Source organism: Stegodyphus dumicola, chromosome 4, assembly GCF_044657685.1.
Source record: "Stegodyphus dumicola isolate Sdum_Otavi_A_Nest chromosome 4, ASM4465768v1".
Lineage (NCBI taxonomy): Eukaryota > Metazoa > Arthropoda > Arachnida > Araneae > Eresidae > Stegodyphus > Stegodyphus dumicola.
The window spans coordinates 6,152,488-6,171,552 of record NC_140771.1 but is presented as its reverse complement, the minus strand read 5'-3'; the positions used below and the strand labels follow the sequence as shown (position 1 = coordinate 6,171,552).

Here is a 19,065-nt window from a genome sequence, read left to right as displayed (position 1 = left end):
ATTTTACAGTGAAATTTTAAAAGCAAAATTTGCAATAACTAACTGAAACAGAAAAAATAACTAAAGACAATTAAAGGCACCCCTAAATAAATTGAAAACACTGAAATACATTATAATTATCCGACAACAACTTTAAAAACAAATTACCATGAAAGCTTTTAGACAATTATTTGGAATGACTATTGTGAAAACCAAGAGCAAAGTTTTCACCCAATACCCAAAACCATTTTACATTACATTTAAAAAGTCTTTAAAAGAATTTCACATAACTAACACCAAGTATCTCTGACTACAACAACAAACAACCTTTTCGAACAACGTGGTAAAAGATTGCTAATATGGTCGACGGCATGCTGCTTTGTTGCCTCCTGATGTTATTTCGCACATGCTCAGTGAGGTACGGAGGGTGGATAGCTTTGGGATGGTTTTCCCCTTTAAAGTAAGCTTCAGGGATATACATAATGTGTCTCTTCGGTCTGACGGAGCCACATTTGCCTCGGGGAACCTTTACTTCTTCTCCTTAGAGATTCTTTGGTCCAGGTTCGAGTCCCGAAGAGGGCATTGCTTATTTTTCACGTCTTCAGCTTCAGAAAAACCTAATGTCTCTACACTATAGTAACCAATTTGTACAAAATTAAGTATAACCTTAATTTTGTACAAATTGGTACTCAAATGAAACGAAAACACTTAGTTTCTTTCTTCTTAGCTCAAAAGAAACGAAAACAGTTTCATTATTCATACTTTTATTTAATGTACAGAGATTAATTAACAATGGTATAAGATGCTGAGATTTTTATCGGGAGGAAATAAACATGAACGTAACTTATACATTTACTACTTCCCCGCGTCAATTCAAATTCCAAGAAGATGAAAGAAAGAACTTTAAACGCGAAAATATGTTAAGGGCTATTATTTCAGAAGCACAAAACGCAGAAACTGAAAAGCATTTGAAGTACATGTAAATAATAAAAACTATTTTATACGCCCTTTTTAATGATGCTCTTTCTTAGTTTATCTTCAGCTGAAAAATCATGTATTTGACTCTCTTTTGGAAAATATCGTCTTATTTTGTAAAAGAAGTTAAAATATTCCTTATTTTATTGTGGTTTTAATATCAAAATATGTTAGTGGTCTTTGATCAGAAGCCGTTGCTAGTTTAGTACCATTAGTTGTATATTCATACTCGCAGTACGGCAGTATGGAATTATTGCTATCTCCCCTAGATCAAGACACTTAGAGCATTAAAAGAAATCCGGATTCCAGTTATGCTTTCAACATCATATATATCTAATTTTCCAAAATAAAGTGGCTTCTGTAGTTGAAAGAGAATATAAGAAAGTTCTACACCTTCCCGCTCAGATTCCAAAGGAGAACTCTGAAAGAGATCTGAATTAGAGAATGAAAAACTTTCATGCCAGCCTCAAAAACAAAATGAGTTAATTATAAAGCAGGTTGATAAGACAAGAATTAATTAGAGAATAACCCTAAAAAACTGTAAAACTGGAAAAATAGTGCCAGGAAGACATCATAAATCACATAAACCTTAATTGGACTCTTTCAATTGTGAGATAGAGCGAGAATAAAAAAACGCTCCTCCGATTATGCCTTCGGGAGAAAAACTTGTCCCTATCAGACAGTATAAGAATAAATAAAATGTTCTTATGCAATGTTCAAAATTAATGTTTTTAGTTTGTAGAAAGTGAAAATTAATATATATAAGTGTCTCAGTCGGCTTTCTAAATTTACGTGAAATTTTTCTTTAATAATTTGATACCGAAGTTTCGATTTCCTTGTTTTGAGCTAGTTAATAAAGTTAAGTCAGTAAACATACGCCTCATGCCTTCTTTTATTCTTTAATAACTATACCTTCTAATCATTAGTCTATGTTATTTCACCCTTTTTTTTTAAATTTTAACTAGCTTCATTTTTCCTCTTTCATGAAGCAATTATCGTAATTTCCTCATTGTTTGGGATGTTCCCGTGCTAAATTACTGAGATCTAAATATATTGCTTCTCATTTTTCAAACTCAAAATAACATTTTGCTTAAATATGTGGAAGGAAAAGGAAATCTGGAGCAAAGAATTATTAAAAATAAATAGTAGTTTACTAATACGTACTCGATATGCTAACGAGAATTCAGGTCTGAAAGCCTATAATGTTCTGTATTTCTGCCTATTTAAAATATGACTGCAGGTATAGTGGTTAGCGTCACTGACTACCGTGCCGAAGGGCCCGGGTTCGAATCCTGGAGAAGGCATGGATGTTAGTCAATGTATAGTGTCGGTGCGCATGGCGGGACTCTAAATATGCGGCGAGCCGAAAGTCCTCTCGTATGGTTTGGTGAAAGGGGAGAGGGGTGGGAGACCCTCGGACCCGTCCCCCCCCCCGAGGTGCGAGATGCTCTCCATCAAAATTGCGGGAGGAACTGAGCCAAATCGCACTGTCACCTGTTAGGCGCTCAAGGCTGTTGCCAACGACAGGCGTAATCTAGCGCTCCTTGCCACAACGATTTCGTGGGCTTGTGCTGACTACGTCAGACAAGTAAGCATAAACAACAACAACAACGAAATATGACTGGAGAGAGGCTAGACAATCCACGGTTGACTGACGCAAGTTTAATGAAAATTTGCCCTCTATTAGTTTAGTAATTTTCTAAGATATGAGTTAGAAATAGTTGAAAAAAAAACCTGCCTTTAGCTAGAATTAAATTCGAGACCTTCGGCATATCAACTTAGTTTGTCGGTGTATGGGAGGTATGGAGTATGCTTTGCATAATGATAGTTACCCTTGTAGAATAACTATTCTGTGTTCGTGAGTTCGTTATGCAAATCTGGTTATCAGTCTTTTATAATTATAGAAAAGTATACTTGAAAATAAATTCTAATTTTGCACAGTTTTTTAACTCGGCTCCTTCAAAATATCGGTTTGATTTTTCTGACGGAGCACATGGGAAGCACCAGATGAGCACATGAAATGCATTTAAATCCTTGCAAATTCAATGATGAGCCTGTAGGGAATATTAGATTTTTTAGATAAAATATGCGTAAAACAATCTTCTGTACTCTTTCTGGGATATGTGCAATGTATCTTTAACTTGCTAGTTAGACGACTTGCTAGTTAAACTTACATCTCGTCCGTAAGCAAGGATGAATGAGATAATATACATAGAAGGGACGGACACAAAGTAACGATGGATGAAATTCGTCAGACAAGACGCACAATTAGCGTGCATCTATGCGGATAAAAAAGAAAAAATGCAAGACTGTAACATTTGGTGGAACCTGTTTGAAAAGTGAAACGGACATTTATAGTGATTCAACGCAAAATCGCAAAACGAAAACAATAGTCCTTCAAATACAAAGCCCCTTTGGACTAAAAGAAAAAATCTGAAAGGTTTCAGATTTAAATTACTTCAAAATGGCCTTTCTTTTAACGTTTTGTGTGTTACCTTTATTTATTAAATATCATGTTCTTTGCACTTAAACCATAAAATTCAGTTCAATAGCAATGTCGCAAAATAATTTTAAAATGAGCCTATCTTTAGAATTTCCGATACACAGTTCCGCGCCGGCTGGAAATAAAAAGGTTGCTATTGCTCGCTTTGAAATCCTTCAAAAATTCGTTTAAGTTTTATAAAATATGAAATTGATAATAAAACAAATTCCAAATTTCAAATTGGGTCTTCCTCATGCCCATATTCGTATAGGAGGAATACGTCATCCAAAATTCGATGGCTCTATTTACCGTTGTTTTACCACAATGCGAGAAATAGACATACATTTATGCAGATTTTTCATTACTTACTTTCTTCAAATATAATGCAGGACTCTAACATTGGGTGGCAAAAGTTTAAAAAGTGAAACGGACATTTATAGTGATTCAACGCAAAATCGCAAAACGAAAACAATAGTTCTTCAGGAACAAAACCCTTTGGACTAAAAATCCATGCACATGTATTCTGTTTTATGTGTATGTTTAATTTAATGCAAGACTATGCGTTTATTGAACGGTAACAACTGTCATACCTTCGTATGTTTCTGTGTGTAATACATGTACAATAACAGGGAAAAAATATCGTCATTTATTATACAATTATAAAAAATATCTTGCTTGTTTCCTTACATTCTTTTCTGCTTAAAGGCAAATTGAGTGAGATAAAAAAACACTTAATTCTCCTTAAGGTAGACAAGGATATAAAGAGCGAAAGGAATCCTTTCATGTATAATCCTGTTTTATACGCTTTCTTACCCATAATCTGGCTACAAGAACAATTATCATGAAATACCTATAATTGCAGAAACCAGTTTGTTTGTTTTTGGCTGTTCGGTTACTTAAAATACACAGACCACATACATAATCAGAATTTTAGTGAAGCCACCCAGACGGAAAAGTAGTGATTAGCGACACTGACTGCCGTACAGAAGGGCCCAGGTTCAAATACCTGATAAGACATAGATGTAATTTGGCTGTCCCTTTGTAGCTTCCCTCGTGGTTGACTCAGGAGAATTCCTGTGAAGTACTGGCTAGGATCTGCACTTAGGAAGTCTCAATCACGAGCGTATAAAATCAATCTTCACAGGCTGTGCCTGAGTTTACTCTGGAGGGTGTTGACTGAGCAGGGATCGTACTGGTACTGTCTCGTCTGCGACTGGGCCGTCGGGTCGAAACATTTTAGGTGAGACGGCACTTAATTCCGATTGACAATGTACCTTAGGACGGAAGTTGTCCCGACACAATGAGTTGTTGACAATGAGTTGTCTCTTTGTAGCAGGCAAGAATGGCTCACCTAATAGGTGTAATAATGAGGTTACCACTTCCGGCCTTAGAAGTGGTCAATATAGTGGTCCTATAAACGGCTAAAGCCCGCCACTGGAAAACAAAATTATGAAATAATATGGATATATCCTTTAAGCAAAGAGTAAGTTCGTATTGTATGGTGTTAATGTCTTAATTCGTTTTGGTACACTGCGAAAATGAAAGGATAGTTTTATATCTTCCGTTCTACTGAGCCGATTGTCGGAATTCAAATTGCGTTTTTCATGTCTCGAAAGCTCGACTTAGGATATATATTATATTTATATATAGCATTGTTATAATATAGGTATTTTGACACAGACTCTGACTTTTTCCAAAACGATATGCCAATATTTTTCCATATTTCGATTCTACCACTCAAATTAAGCCTAAATACTAAACGTTATAACATTTGGTGTGAAATTTACGGAGAAATTCAAAAATTTAATTTATCGTAGTTTTTTAGTTTGCGCCAAGAATAATTCACTTGGCGAGCATCTTGAATTATAGCAGTCTATTTTCCTTTCCTTTTTTTTCATTGCAGACAAGCGAAAAAAAATCATCTTTCATACTTTCAAATATTTTTAACAGTGAAGATACAATGTAAATCTTGTTTCCTCGAAGAACTTTTAAAATTGTTATGGAAAAAGTTAGACTCCTTACAATAAAGTACTAAACTGAAGAATAGCGAATGTTGAAAACACTACGGATACTTTAAGATTAAAGTAAGGTTTATTTCAACACTACGCCAGTATTTTAACGAAATCCTATGTTATTACTTAAAATATTTTAGCTCAAAACAGACTTAAGTCCCGAATGGTATATAAGTCTCGAATCAGCATTTTGCGTTGAGTTACTCTAAACAGTGTACCACTTTTCAAATTGTTGCCACCCAATATAATCGCCCTGTGCTATAGTTACAGAAATTAAATAATGAAGTATCTGTATGAATGTTTTTCGTACTGTGAAAAACATTGATACCTAGATTCCTCAAAGTTTTAAATAACGCAGTTCTTCCACCAGAACACGCGCAATCTGCAAGCCCGAATTTTGATTTTCGACTTTGTTTTATTATCTATTTCATATTTTGTAAATCTTTAACGAACTTTTGATTAACAAACTCAACAATTTCAAAGCAAGCAGTGGCAATACTGTATGCAATAAAACTTTTTTATCCCCAGCGAGCGAGAATATACGTCGAAATTCTAAAGATATATTGTTTTTAAATATTTTGTGATTTTGCTGTTAAAACGAATTTTACGCGACATAAGCTCGAAGAAAGTTACATTTAATAAATAAAGTAAGCAAACAAAACGTTACTAATAAAAAGAGTAAAAAGCAGTTTTGTAAAACTATCTTAGTAATAAACACTACATTTACATGATGAACTAAGAAAAAAACATAAAAGTGTCTAGAGAGCGCCTAGAAAAACCTTAAAAACCCTTTTGGGCGAATGTTGAAATCTGAAAGCTTTCAAAATTTTTTACATGCTTTTTAATTTTATTTTCAGTTGCTTATTTTGTGAAAATGGCATCTTTATAAGCAACCACAAACGACCAAATGTAATTTCTATAGCTATATCAGTCACTAAATTTATAATTCTTTCAAATAATCTTCGAATAATTTGCTGTATGTAATTGCATAACATAATGTGCAAATAAGTCTAAGTTTAATAATAAGTGCGAATATCAGTAATTGTTCTGCTGATTTTCATAATATTTAGTAGAATTCACATTCTGATTAATTTACGAAATTATTAAACTTGTTAACATAATATTCCAATGCATTAACGATTCTTAAATTCGTTAATGTAATTAAGAAATTCAAAAGAGTTTTACCAAATTCTTAAATTCGTTAATGCAGTTAATACATTTGAATTTTTATAAACAAATGTGCCAAATTTATTAACAGAAATGTTATGTCAATCGAAATCCAGTTGAGTAGCAAAATTACTGTTATAATCTAGTTAAGAAGAATAATCATGAGTGAATTAATTGACTCATTTTAGGCAGTCTATTTCCATTTGCACCATTTTGCAGTCAACAGAAATATATTTTTGACGTTTTTATGCATTAATGGATGTCATAATAACTTCTAGATGAGTTACATTGTACTGAGAAAGAATGGTAATTTCCTAAAGTGAAAACAACCAGAAAGTGAGCAGTACAGAATACGAACCAAGAAAAATCCTTATCAGGCATTACGAATTATATGAGATGCAGTGGAGATATTGGCAAAATGGAATATAAGAAACAAATTTAGGGCAGCCAGATATTTGTTTTAAATTTTTAATATCATCCTGTGTTAAATCAAATTTCTTTATGTGCCTGTAGTGTATTTAATGCTTAGAAAAAACATTGCTCTTCATGCTCTAAAAAACCAGTCATCAGAAGCCGTCTTAATATCTTCCCCCATCCAATACGCATTCAGCGAAATTCTTTTTTAAATTTTTAAACAGGATAAATCATTTGAAGCAGTGGTGCCCAACCTTTGCCAACTAGGGCAGTGGTGCCCAACCTTTGGCCTATCGCGAGCACATTTCCAAAATATGAACATTTTTGTTAAACATATTTCCAATCTTGTGTGATGCATCTGAAATATTAATTTCGGCAAATGGGTTTGAGATGAATAATAATATTGGTTGAACTGTATGAAAATCAGAGAAGCGGAGTTCAAAATTATTTTCCAGTGCATTTAGGTTTTCCAAGTATTTCTCTGTTTCAATTGGCTTGCGGTTATTAACATGGCTTGATAAAATCTCAAAATGAGCTAAATTTGTTTCTTTCATCTGATTTATTCACAAATTTAACTTTATCTGAAAAGCAGTTACAGTCCCAGTCAATTGAAAAAGGTTTTTTATCTTTTCTCTGGAGAACTTCGTTCAATTTGTTCAGTTTAGCTGTTATATCCGTGAGAAAATACAGATCGGATAACCAATTATTATCGTCAAATTATTTATAACTTTCGTTTCCGGATTCCCCAAACTGCTTCATTGGCGAAAGAAATTCTACAAATCGTTGAAGTACTTTTCTCTTTCTGAGCCATCCAACATCGGAATGAAGTAATAAGATTCCATGTTTGCTATCAAGTTTATCAGTCAGCAATCAATCATTTTATAACGTCTTGCAAGATATCTCCTATGACTATAAATACTTACCATATTTTAACAATTTAGAAATATAAAAGAATGACTATTTTTAAAATATCTTTTGTTCGTAGTACCTAATCGGGCTGGCGAGCACAAGGTTGGACACCACTGATCTAGGTAATATTAAAGATAAGACATCACTTGAAATCTTGTAGCAGTTACAAAAAATAAGTACTTTTCTATTATCGCAACCGGATTAAATCTATTTGTGTGTATGTGCACACACACATACGTACGTAGATGCATACACACATTCATACATACGTGCTTGCATACATTTCTGAATCCGAATAAGGATATTATCAAAAAATAATTGCTCCCTAAGAAAGGAGCCTGTGTCTCATCGCTCGGAAAGTCCGCAGATGTTTGGTCGAAATCTAAGCCAATTAAATCTGCGCTTTTGACTAATATTTAAAAGCTGACTTTTATTATACTGTTAGTATTCAAACCCATGCAAAGTAATTCCTTAGTTTCGGTATACATTTACTTCAGTATGCAAGATTTTATAACAAGTACACTTTAAATAGTTTTATTTTTCTTTCATGACATGCATGGTCTTAACGTGAAGTAATCGATTCAGGGAATTACCACATTTAATTAGTGGTAAGAAATGTTTACAGTGGAACCTCGAAATACGAGCAGCTCTATATACGAGAAAAGTATGAGCGAAAAATTCGTCTCTAAATGCGAGCATTGACTCGAGTAACGAGCAATGAGCCAGGCTGTTGGTATGCGTGACACCATTTCGCGATCTGGCTGGACTCGGGGAATCCCTTCTTCAGATCACTTAGTGTTCTTTGATCTACGTGTCTGTGCGCTAAGTCAATTGTTTATTATATTTAACGTGAAAATAATTATTTCACGATGCCTCCAAAAACGATTGTTGCTGCAAAGAAAAAGAGGAAAGCCATGCCCGTTGAAATTAAGAAAGAAATCGTAGATAAACATAAGCGGGCTGTAAGACTGACAGAATTGGCGAAGACTTGCAGCCTTTCGACATCGACGATCTGCATTATTTTGAAGAAGAAGGAAGAATTAAGAAACTTGATGTAGGCAAAGGAGTTACCGTTACTTCCAAGCACACCAACGACAGCTTCTTAGAAGCTTCTAGGAGTTCCGTCTAAAACTCCTAGAAGCTTCTAAGAAGCTGTCGTTGGTGTGGATTAACGAGAAGCAGTTAAGATCGGTGTCGGAAGCTATCATAAAGGTAAACTACGGTTATATTATTACCAGTGCTGTTTAGAAAAATTGAATTTATATGTTGATATTTTGGGGGCTGCGGAACGGATTAACTGGATTTCCATTATTTTGAATGGAAAAGTTTGTTTCTATATACGAGAAATTCGCTATACGAGCTCAATGCTGGAACGAATGAAACTCGTACCTCGAGGTTCCACTGTATTCGTCGCTACTTTCTGTTTTCAGATAAACATCATCTATTCTAATGATATTTACTTCTTCATTCTAAGCATTCCTTTTACTTAATCGAGTTTAAATGGAGATGAATAATATCATTACTTCTCTCTCTATGGAAAATGTGCTGTACGTTGCTTTTGCTTGTGCCGTTTGTTTTAAGTGTAATAAGAAGGTAATTTTGCAATAAGTTTCTATACAAAATAAACGTTGTTCTGGCACTGTAAACTGTAATCCTTTGAAGTCAATGCTGAAACTTATTACCTTTTTGCTATGTTACTTCTTTTAGATGGCTTGAAGGAAACCAGCTGGATATACTTCCTGATTATATATTCCAGAACTTAAATAAGCTGGAGGTCATGTGAGTATATTTATGCTTAAAAGCATCATTTTGTACCTAATTTAATCAGGTATAATATACAGAGTGACGCCGGAATAAATACTTATACCGTTCTGAAGTACTGAATTTTTTAAGGTACATATTATGCGTAAAATATAATACGTAAATAAAATTTATTTCGTAAGCCGTTATTAATATTAATTTTCAGCAATGTATATTAATTACGTTAACAGAATTTGATACAGGATTATAACAGAAATTGGTTTTTAATTTTTGTTGTGATTCTTCGATTTTATGCATTACAGCAAAGATAAATAAGTGACTTCTAGAATAGATTCCTAATTGTCATAAATGTAAGATTAATTAATATATTTTTAAAGATTTATTGTCTAATTTTTCGAAACATTTAGCTCCCTAATATTAACTTAATTTGGTATCTATCTATTAATATATCTTTTCTTATTAAACTTACTTCATTCCTTCTTTCAAGATTCGAAATTTATAGATGCAATCTAAATAGAATTCGCAGCTATTTTCTGATCTGTTTATAAAATTTGTAATTTTAGTAAATTTTATAATTTTTCTAAAACGTTTTTGAATTATAAAATTTTTACCAACATTTTAAAGTACATGTATTTTTAGAAATAGCTGCCAAAACGAAGAGTTTTTATTCAAAAATCTCTGAATATATACGTGAATTTATATATTGGTGCGCACTGAAATTTAGCACATTAGTTATAAGCGATAATAACACCGAGTATGATTTACGGGCGTTGTTAAAATTATTTGAAAAAATGGACGATGCACCTTTTATTCCGTTTGCGCACAGTGGAATGGAAAAGAAAGTAGGGTACCGTAAATTAAGAATTTCGCTAAGTGAATTATTCTTGGCGCAAATTGAAAAAGTCTGCCAAGATATATTTTTTAATTTCTCGGTAATTTTCTCATCAAATTTTAAAAAAGTTAATATTACCTCATAATTTGACCGATTTTATGTCCAAATACCTATGTTAGAACAATGCTATATACTATAAATCTAATATGTATCCTATGCCGCGCTTTCGAAACATGAAAAATGCAAGTGAAATTTCATCAACCATCAGCCCAGTAAGTAGAATATTTCAAAAATAGATATTTCAAAAATAGAATGCGTATTTCTGTAACACTTAATTGAACACAAATAAATATTTAACTTTTCTTATTTGTGTGCAAAATGTACAGCAAATACAGATTCATTTATTGAAAATCTTTAGATTGACTTATTTCAACTTCTGTTTGGGATAATGATTTTGATGTTTTCAATAGGTCAATATGACATAAATTTATTCATTTAACACAACTTTATATTTATGTAAAATTTTAATTATAAATATACTTCATAAAACTTATATTTTTACTTTACAGGTCTCTATCAAGAAACGAACTAACCACTGTCAATTCATTTATTTTCTACGGGTTAGAAAACCTGAAAAGTCTGTACGTATTACAAAAGTCTTTAGACTGTTTTTTTTGTGTATAATTATTATTTTCCCACAAATTAATTAACTATTTATTCTAAACCACCTAATCATTTATTCTAGATTTATAGATAATATATTTCAAAAATAGAATGCGTATTTCTGTAACACTTAATTGAACACAAATAATCGTGTATCACGAACATAAAATTGTCTTGGTACTTTTCCGTTTTGCCGGCGCAAACGATAAAGTCGCCAATAACAGTACAACTGATGCCAAATGGAATATATTTTCTGGTAACCTTTTACGCTTCATTTTCAAAACAAGTCGCAGCCATTTCTTATCAGATTGATTGTTTCGTTCAATGCTGGCATACAATTACATAGAATTTTTACTAGTTAAATTTTATGCCCTAAGACTACTTGCGGTAATTAAGTCAATCACACCGCTCACCCAACGGCGAAAATATAGGAAAGGCAAAATCAAAGGTTAAATTCATCCATTCTAATGAGAATGCACTAGCGAAGTAAAGCACTGCGGTTTTACATAATTTCTCAGTAAGCTATTCGTATGAATTGAAATAATTCTTGCATTTAAACTTGTATTCCAAGATTTGTAAACAAAATTTAACTTGAAATTAATGTAGATAATTACTGAGAGAATTAGATTTTTGTAGTATAGTTTACGTGAGATGAGATCTCTTGGGGTCCCATGATACGAACCAGTAAATTCTTAAATTAATGTCTTTTACAAATTTATTGTCTTTATTTATTGGCTTTTTACAAAATTTTAAATCATATTAATATGTTTATGCCTTCAAAATAAAAAATCTTATAACTAAAAATTTTAATGTGTATACTGCATGCTCTCGCCAAAAAAGTCTGCTTGGCGAGATTTGCGCCGGCGAAACGGAAAAGTACCACTGTCTTAAAAAGTTTTGTACTTATTTTTAATCTCTTATTTTTGTATACAAATAGATCGTTTTATTACAACAGTTAAAAGAGTTATTAATTGTATTAGTTTGAAAACTACAAAAGATTATCATATTATTATTCTAAAGTATTACATATTTAATTTTAGACACATAAAACTCATACTGGTGTTAAATTTTGGGACCCAACTCTTGTAATAGTAATTCTTTGAAAACTTTTGTTGATCTCACTCCAATATATAATTTTGTAGAAAGCACGGGCACTTTAACCAAAATATTGTTTTATTACTGAAACCAACTTGAATTTAAAAACGTTAACAAATTAAGGTTAATGAATAGAGCATTATAGGTGGAGTTGCACATTTGATTGGTACAATACCTCACAATATCAGTATTACCACATATGGCTTCTTTGATACGTATTCCACTCGGTAACTGGAGAATAAGCCCATTGATATGTAGAGTCCTCGTTAAATCCGCTTCGTCTCTCTAAGACAAAACCAGACTCTTATAGGATCCACTCAACTGTTGTAGACTTAAACTCAGCTGTAGAATCCACTCTGCTACTGGATTTGACCTATCCTCAATTGCTAGAATCCATTACAGACTACTGGACTTGACCGTACCCGACTTCTAGGGAGGACACAATTTCTCTAGCGGTACTGGCAGCCCACCCATTCTTCATGGCTTGACTATGCTCGAATATGTACTGCTCTATCATAGCGTTCTAAAAATGTGTAAACACCTTTTAAACATGAAATTAATTGAAAACTTGGTGCATTGAAAATAGATATTTATTAGAAATTATCTCTGATATAAATTCAGGTAAAGAAAGATTAGCATTAAATGTTTTTTAATTGTTCAAAAATAAGTAAATTTGGTAAAAAAGATAAAACTAAGATGAGAACGGAAATCGATTATTTATTTTGCAAGAATCTCATAAAAACTACCCGTTTCGTTTACGAATTTTCTCGAATATTCCCAATTTTCTAATTATAAACTAAAGCAAGGAAAGCTAGCTGCATATAAATAATAACTTACATTAATATTTATTACATAACATAGCTGAATGTTGTTGACAAAATGACTGCCTGTTATTCAAACAGAACACTAAAGATTGAGATATTCCCAGAAGTCACTTTCCAAAATTTAAACACCGCTGGGATGATTTAGTTTTATAAGAAAGTAGGATTACCCGCAAATTCGGATATTAAAAAAAAAAAAAAAAAAAAAAAAAAAAAAAGAATACCTATACTTCTGACAGTTTTAACAACATACCTATGCTTTCGGCAACTAACATTTAAGTCTTACAGTATCACATACTAATTATCGTTACTGAAAGTGATAAAATAACATTTTTGCAGAAAAACTAGCTGCAGTAAAGTCTCGATTTAAATGTGCATTTCGAAATATATTTTTGAGCAAATGAAAGCTTTCAAAAAGTTTTGCAAAGCCTAAATACTATGTGTTAATGTGTATAATTCATGAATATGTTATTACTTACCAACAATAATGCGTAGAATTACTTTTTAAGTGAGGTCATACTCCTTAAACACCTTATGATCTTCGAATATGTGACTGATGCAAGAATTGAGATAGTTTATTTATTTTAAAAGCAATCACTTCCAACTTTTTACAGCTGACTACATAATATAGCTGCTTTGGGAACTAGTAACCAGAGAGTTTGTGTTGCCACAACTATTTTTGTAATTTAATCCGCTTTGTGATAAAAGTTTTCGTCATGTTTCCACCTTGCGCACATGTATTTTAAAAATGGTTAATAGTACATACTTGAAATTTGATGGATTTCTTTATATAGGCACTATTTTCTCACTGAACCAAAAACATGATGAATATTTTAATACTAAAAAATTTTATGCACGAAAACATCTCAGATTTTTTAAATAAAATACATTACATAAACTCGACTTCAAATAAAATAAATATTTAACATGAAGTTTCACAGTTGTTTTCAAATGTTATAAAAGCTATTAAATATGGAATTAGATTATGCGACATAATATGTTAAAATGTGCGCGCAAGGTGGAAACATGACGAAAACTTTGCTCCCAAAGCGGATAAATTGTAAAAATATTTGTGGCAACACAAACTTCCTGATTACTATTTCAGAAAGCAGGCTATATTATTATATAGTCAGCTGTAAGAAGTTGATAGTAATTGCTTTTAAAATAAATAAAATATCCCAGTTCTCGCAACAGTCACACATTCGAAGATCTTATGGGTTTTAAGGTGCATGAGTCGTATAAATTCAATAATCGTTAATACTATTTTGTTATTATTTATTTATGTTTTAAGTATTCTAACATTTTATGACCCCAATATTTAATTAAGTGGTCGTCCTTTTTAGCAAAATCAAGCATAAAAAATCATAAGTATCGTTCATAATATTTTCAAAACTTTCTCATAAAGATAAAACAATTATTAAAAGTATAAAACAGTCTGTTAATGCTGATTTTCAGGAGGCTTGAAATGCCATTTTGGTATATATCTTGCATTCTGTTTAAGTCTGTCTAATTTTACTCTATTTTCACAATCATTTAAATACTTTCTTCTTGACAAATTCAATCACGTCATATGTTCAAATTTTATTTTTAATACTACGCCAGCAGTAATGTACACTGCCAAAAAAATGGGACAGTTCTCCCATTCTGCTGGGCCGATCGACGAATTTCAAATTGCGTTTTTTATGTCTCGAAAGCGCGACTTAGGATATGTATTAGATTTATATATAGCATTGTTCAAATATAGGTATTTTGACACAAAATAGGACTTTTTCTGAAATGATATGCCAATTTTTTCCGTATTTCGATTCTACGACCCAAATTATGCCAAACTCCCAAATTGTGTAAAAATCGCAGGAGTAATTTTTTAAAAATTAGCTCTCAAAATTTTACCTCCGCAATGTTAATTGAATTTGGTATGTATTTATTAATATCTCTTTTTTTATCAAACTTATTTTATTCCTTCCTACACAGTTGGAAATTTAGGTTCATTCCAAATGAAATTCACCCATTTTTATGATTTATTTTTAAAATTTGTATTTTTAAATAATTTTTATAAATTTTTCGAAAAAAAGTTTGAACTATAACCTATAATATTTTTACAATCATCTTACACTAGATGTATTTCTAAGCGCACTTGCAGAAAATTAGAGCTTTTTATTCAAAAGTTCCTAATATATACGTGAATTTATACACTGTTGGGCTTTGAAATTTGGCATATTTGTTGAAAGCGATAATAACGAAAATGTCGTTTAAGAATTTCGTTAAATTATTTGAAAGTAGGAACAATGTGACTTTTTCCCGCTCATCCACAATGTAAAAAGGCAGGAACGATGTGACTTTTTTTCGGTTCAGCACAATGGAAGGGAAAGAAAAATAGGTTGTTATATACACTGGTGTGCAAAATTAAGGACGAGACGGTTTTTTTAATATAACTTTGTACAAAAGCTTTCCAAATCAACACATTTAATACCGTAAGATCCCCAATACGTAAGGACATGAGTAATGTAAGCAACACTTATTAAAAGAGAAATCAGAGGGATAAAAAGAAGCTTTATTGAAAAAGTAGCATGGAGCTCAATGCGACTGAAGGCCGAAACATCCCTGTGATGGGTGTCCAGCAAGAAACATCCGGTCTTCAATAGGGGATAGGATCTCCCCTGACTGCTAGGCAGGTTTCACAGCGTCTGCCCATGCTGAGAATGGGGGTGTCAATGAGTTGTTGAGGCATTGCTGCCCATTCCTCTTGCAGCGCCAATCGAAACTCCGGAATCGTTACTGGTGGTAAGGTACGAGCTGCCAAGCATCTGCCTAGAAAATCCCATACATGCTCGACGGGATTGAGATCCGGGATCGTGCCGGCGAATCCATACGTTCAATATCCTCACTCTCTAAGAGCTGTTCGGCAGCTACTGTGCGATGACATGGTGCATTGTCGTCCATGAAAAGGAACTGCGGGTCCATAGCGCCTCTAAAAAGACGCACAAACATAATAACGAGTCCCGTTGACTGAACCTGCGTCGAAGATGTGAAGGTCTGTACGACTACCAAGCATGATGCCTCCCCAAACGAGAACACCGCCACCTCCATACCTGTCCCTTTCAATGATGTTCGAGGGATGATTGCGGCTTCCCCGCTCTCTCCAGATGAGTATGCGATGAGAATCGCTACTCAGACTGAATCTGCTCTCATCTGTAAAGAGTACTCGTCCCCATTCATTGTCTCTCCAATTCCGGTGTTCCCGGCACCACAGAGAACGCCTTCTCCAATGGGCAGGCGTTAGAGGTACACACTGTACAGGGCGTCGTGCAAACAGACCACCACCGTGCAGTCTTCTGACCACGGTAAAACGCGATATCGGTCGTCCAGTCGCCTGTGTCCTGTGTCTAGCGATTTCTGCCGCTGTCTGCCGCCTGCTTCTTCTGGCCTGTAAGGCAATATACCGGTCATCTTCGGGTGTGGTTCCTCGTGGACGACCACTACTAAACCCCCGGATAGCTGTTCCTGTAGTTTGAAATTGTCTCCAAAGTCGTGAAACTATGCTGTGAGCAATTCCGAACTCTGCAGCCACACTTGTCACACTGCGGCCTTCCTTCAACTTCCCAATGATTCGACGTCGGGTAAAAGCATTCAGATGTCATCTAACAGATTGATTATTCGCCATTTCTCGCTGAGGCAGCAACTCGGTGTGATTTTAACTGCTATACGGCGTGCAATCTCTTTGCCAGAAATACTGATCTTACACCGACAACATGCTTTATACTACTAAGACACTCCCCCATTACGTCTACCTGCATATCTGCGCATGTGCTACCGTACATCACCTTACTTAATCTCCTGATTGGTCTTTCTGTCCGCTCTGCCTCTTCGTTCAGCTGATAAGCTAATTTTTCGACTTCGTCCTTAATTTTTGCACACCAGTGTATTAAGAAATTCGTTAAATTATTCTAGGCTCAAATTGAAAAAATACACCAAGCTAAATTTTTGAATTTCTCCGTAAAATTTTCAAACAATATTTCAAAATTTAATATTTAGCAATAATTTGAGTAGTGGAATCGAAATATGGGAATAAATGTGTATACTTTTCAGAAAGTCCCATTTTGTGTCAAAATACCTATGTTAGAACAAAGCTATATATAAATCTAATGTATATCCTAAGTAGCGCTTTCGAGGCATGGAAAACGCAATTTGTATAGCCAAGTAGAACGGGAGATATAGAACTGTCCCCTCTTTTTTTCTGCGCAGTTTACATACTTTTACCCGTATCGCACAGGTAAAAGCATTCAAAAGCTTACTTTAAGAAGTAAGCTTAACTCTTAACTTTCTGTATTGCTTTTCAGAGCTATTTCGGCGAATCGACTGGCATATCTAGATGCATATTCTTTTGGAAATATCTCTTCTTTATTGAAACTGTGAGTTTTATATTTTACACTTATCTTTTATTTATGGTATATATGTATATTATATAAATGCTTTTTAATTTTGATAAAAATCTATAATAAAAGACTAACTAACATAAAGAAAGCAAATAAGCAGCAAATATAGAAAATCATTCCCAAAAAACAAAACAAAATTAAATCATAAACAAAAATCAGTTTATATTTTTTTTTAGGATTTTGGTTAAGGATCATCCAAGATCTTGCTTAAATTTCAGCTATTGATAGTATCAACAACTTCTATGAATATGGAATTATCTGAAGAATTTCTTTTAAAATACTTCTAACTGGCGAGTCGAATCATAAATATTGAGGGGAAATCATCCGATAAAATTACTGTTATTATGTTCTAATTTTAGATTATGGATCATAAGTCGTAATAATTATTAGTCCAAACTGATTTGAGTCCCGAAGGACTAGTACTTTCGTTTTGGAATTTTGCGTCGGACTCTTATAAATGTCGGTTCACGTTTCAAACTGTTGCCACAAAATATTAGAGTCTTGCATTATATTTGAACAAATTAAATAATGAAAAATCTGCATAAATGTATGTCTATTTCTCGCATTGTGAGAAAACAACGGTTATCTAAAGCCATCCAATTTTGAATGACGTAATCCTACTGCGAATATGGGCATCTGAAATTCCAAATTTGAAATTTGGAATTTGTTTTATTATCGATTTCATATTTTGTAAACCTTTAACGAATTTTTGAGTAACAAACTCAACGATTTAAAAGCGAGCAATGGCAACACTCTACGGGAGGAAAAAAAACCTTTTTTTTTTTTTATTTCCAGCGCGTCGAACTGTGTATCGGAAATTCTCAAGGATATGCTCATTTTAAAATTGTTTTGCGACACTGCTATTGAACTACATTTTATGGTTTAAGTGCAAAAAATATTGTATTTAATAAATAAAGGTAACACACAAAACGTTAAAAAAACGCCCCTTTGAACGCAATTGAAAATCTGAAACATTTCAGACTTTTCTTGTTTTATTTCCTTATTATTTGTATCATTTTCTTGTTAATGATTACAGTTGGTTACACTTTCTTATTTTTAATACTATATATTTATATTTTTTTAAAGCTAGGTAGTAAGTACTATATAAAAAGACCAATTAATATAAAGAATGACTTTGGTCTTTTATGTCATTAACATGAGAAAAACCGAGCATGATGGGTGTCCGCCTAGAACATCGCGGACGGAAACATCGTAGAGAAAATAACGCAAGGCGAAAACGTCGTGGTACAAAACATCGTCGAAGAAAAGAAAGCAAAGAGAAAACATCGTGGTACAAAATATCGTCATTGAAAATAAAGGGGTTCAAAAACTTCGAAGTTTAAAAACATCGTAGTCAAAAATATCGTGGTAAAAAATAAAGCACCTACAAATCATCGCATGATGGTAACATCGCACACATGCGTTTTTCAGGTTTTAAAAGCTGTAAATGCATTTTCGCATAATGATTTAAGAACGAAAGAAGGAAAGAGGAATATTTTTACTTTTATATTTCATTATTTTG

The 19,065-nt window shown here is 33.1% G+C and overlaps 1 protein-coding gene across 1 annotated transcript in view; it reads left to right on the top strand.

The window, feature by feature from the left end:
* LOC118182376 (uncharacterized) overlaps window positions 1-19,065 on the top strand; it is a 347,901-nt gene that overhangs the window by 288,866 nt on the left and 39,970 nt on the right. The window contains exons 12-14 of the mRNA XM_085814501.1: window positions 9,646-9,717; window positions 11,101-11,172; window positions 17,448-17,519. Of these exons, the coding sequence (XP_085670627.1) occupies window positions 9,646-9,717; window positions 11,101-11,172; window positions 17,448-17,519 (216 nt within the window). The remainder of the gene's footprint in view (window positions 1-9,645; window positions 9,718-11,100; window positions 11,173-17,447; window positions 17,520-19,065) is intronic.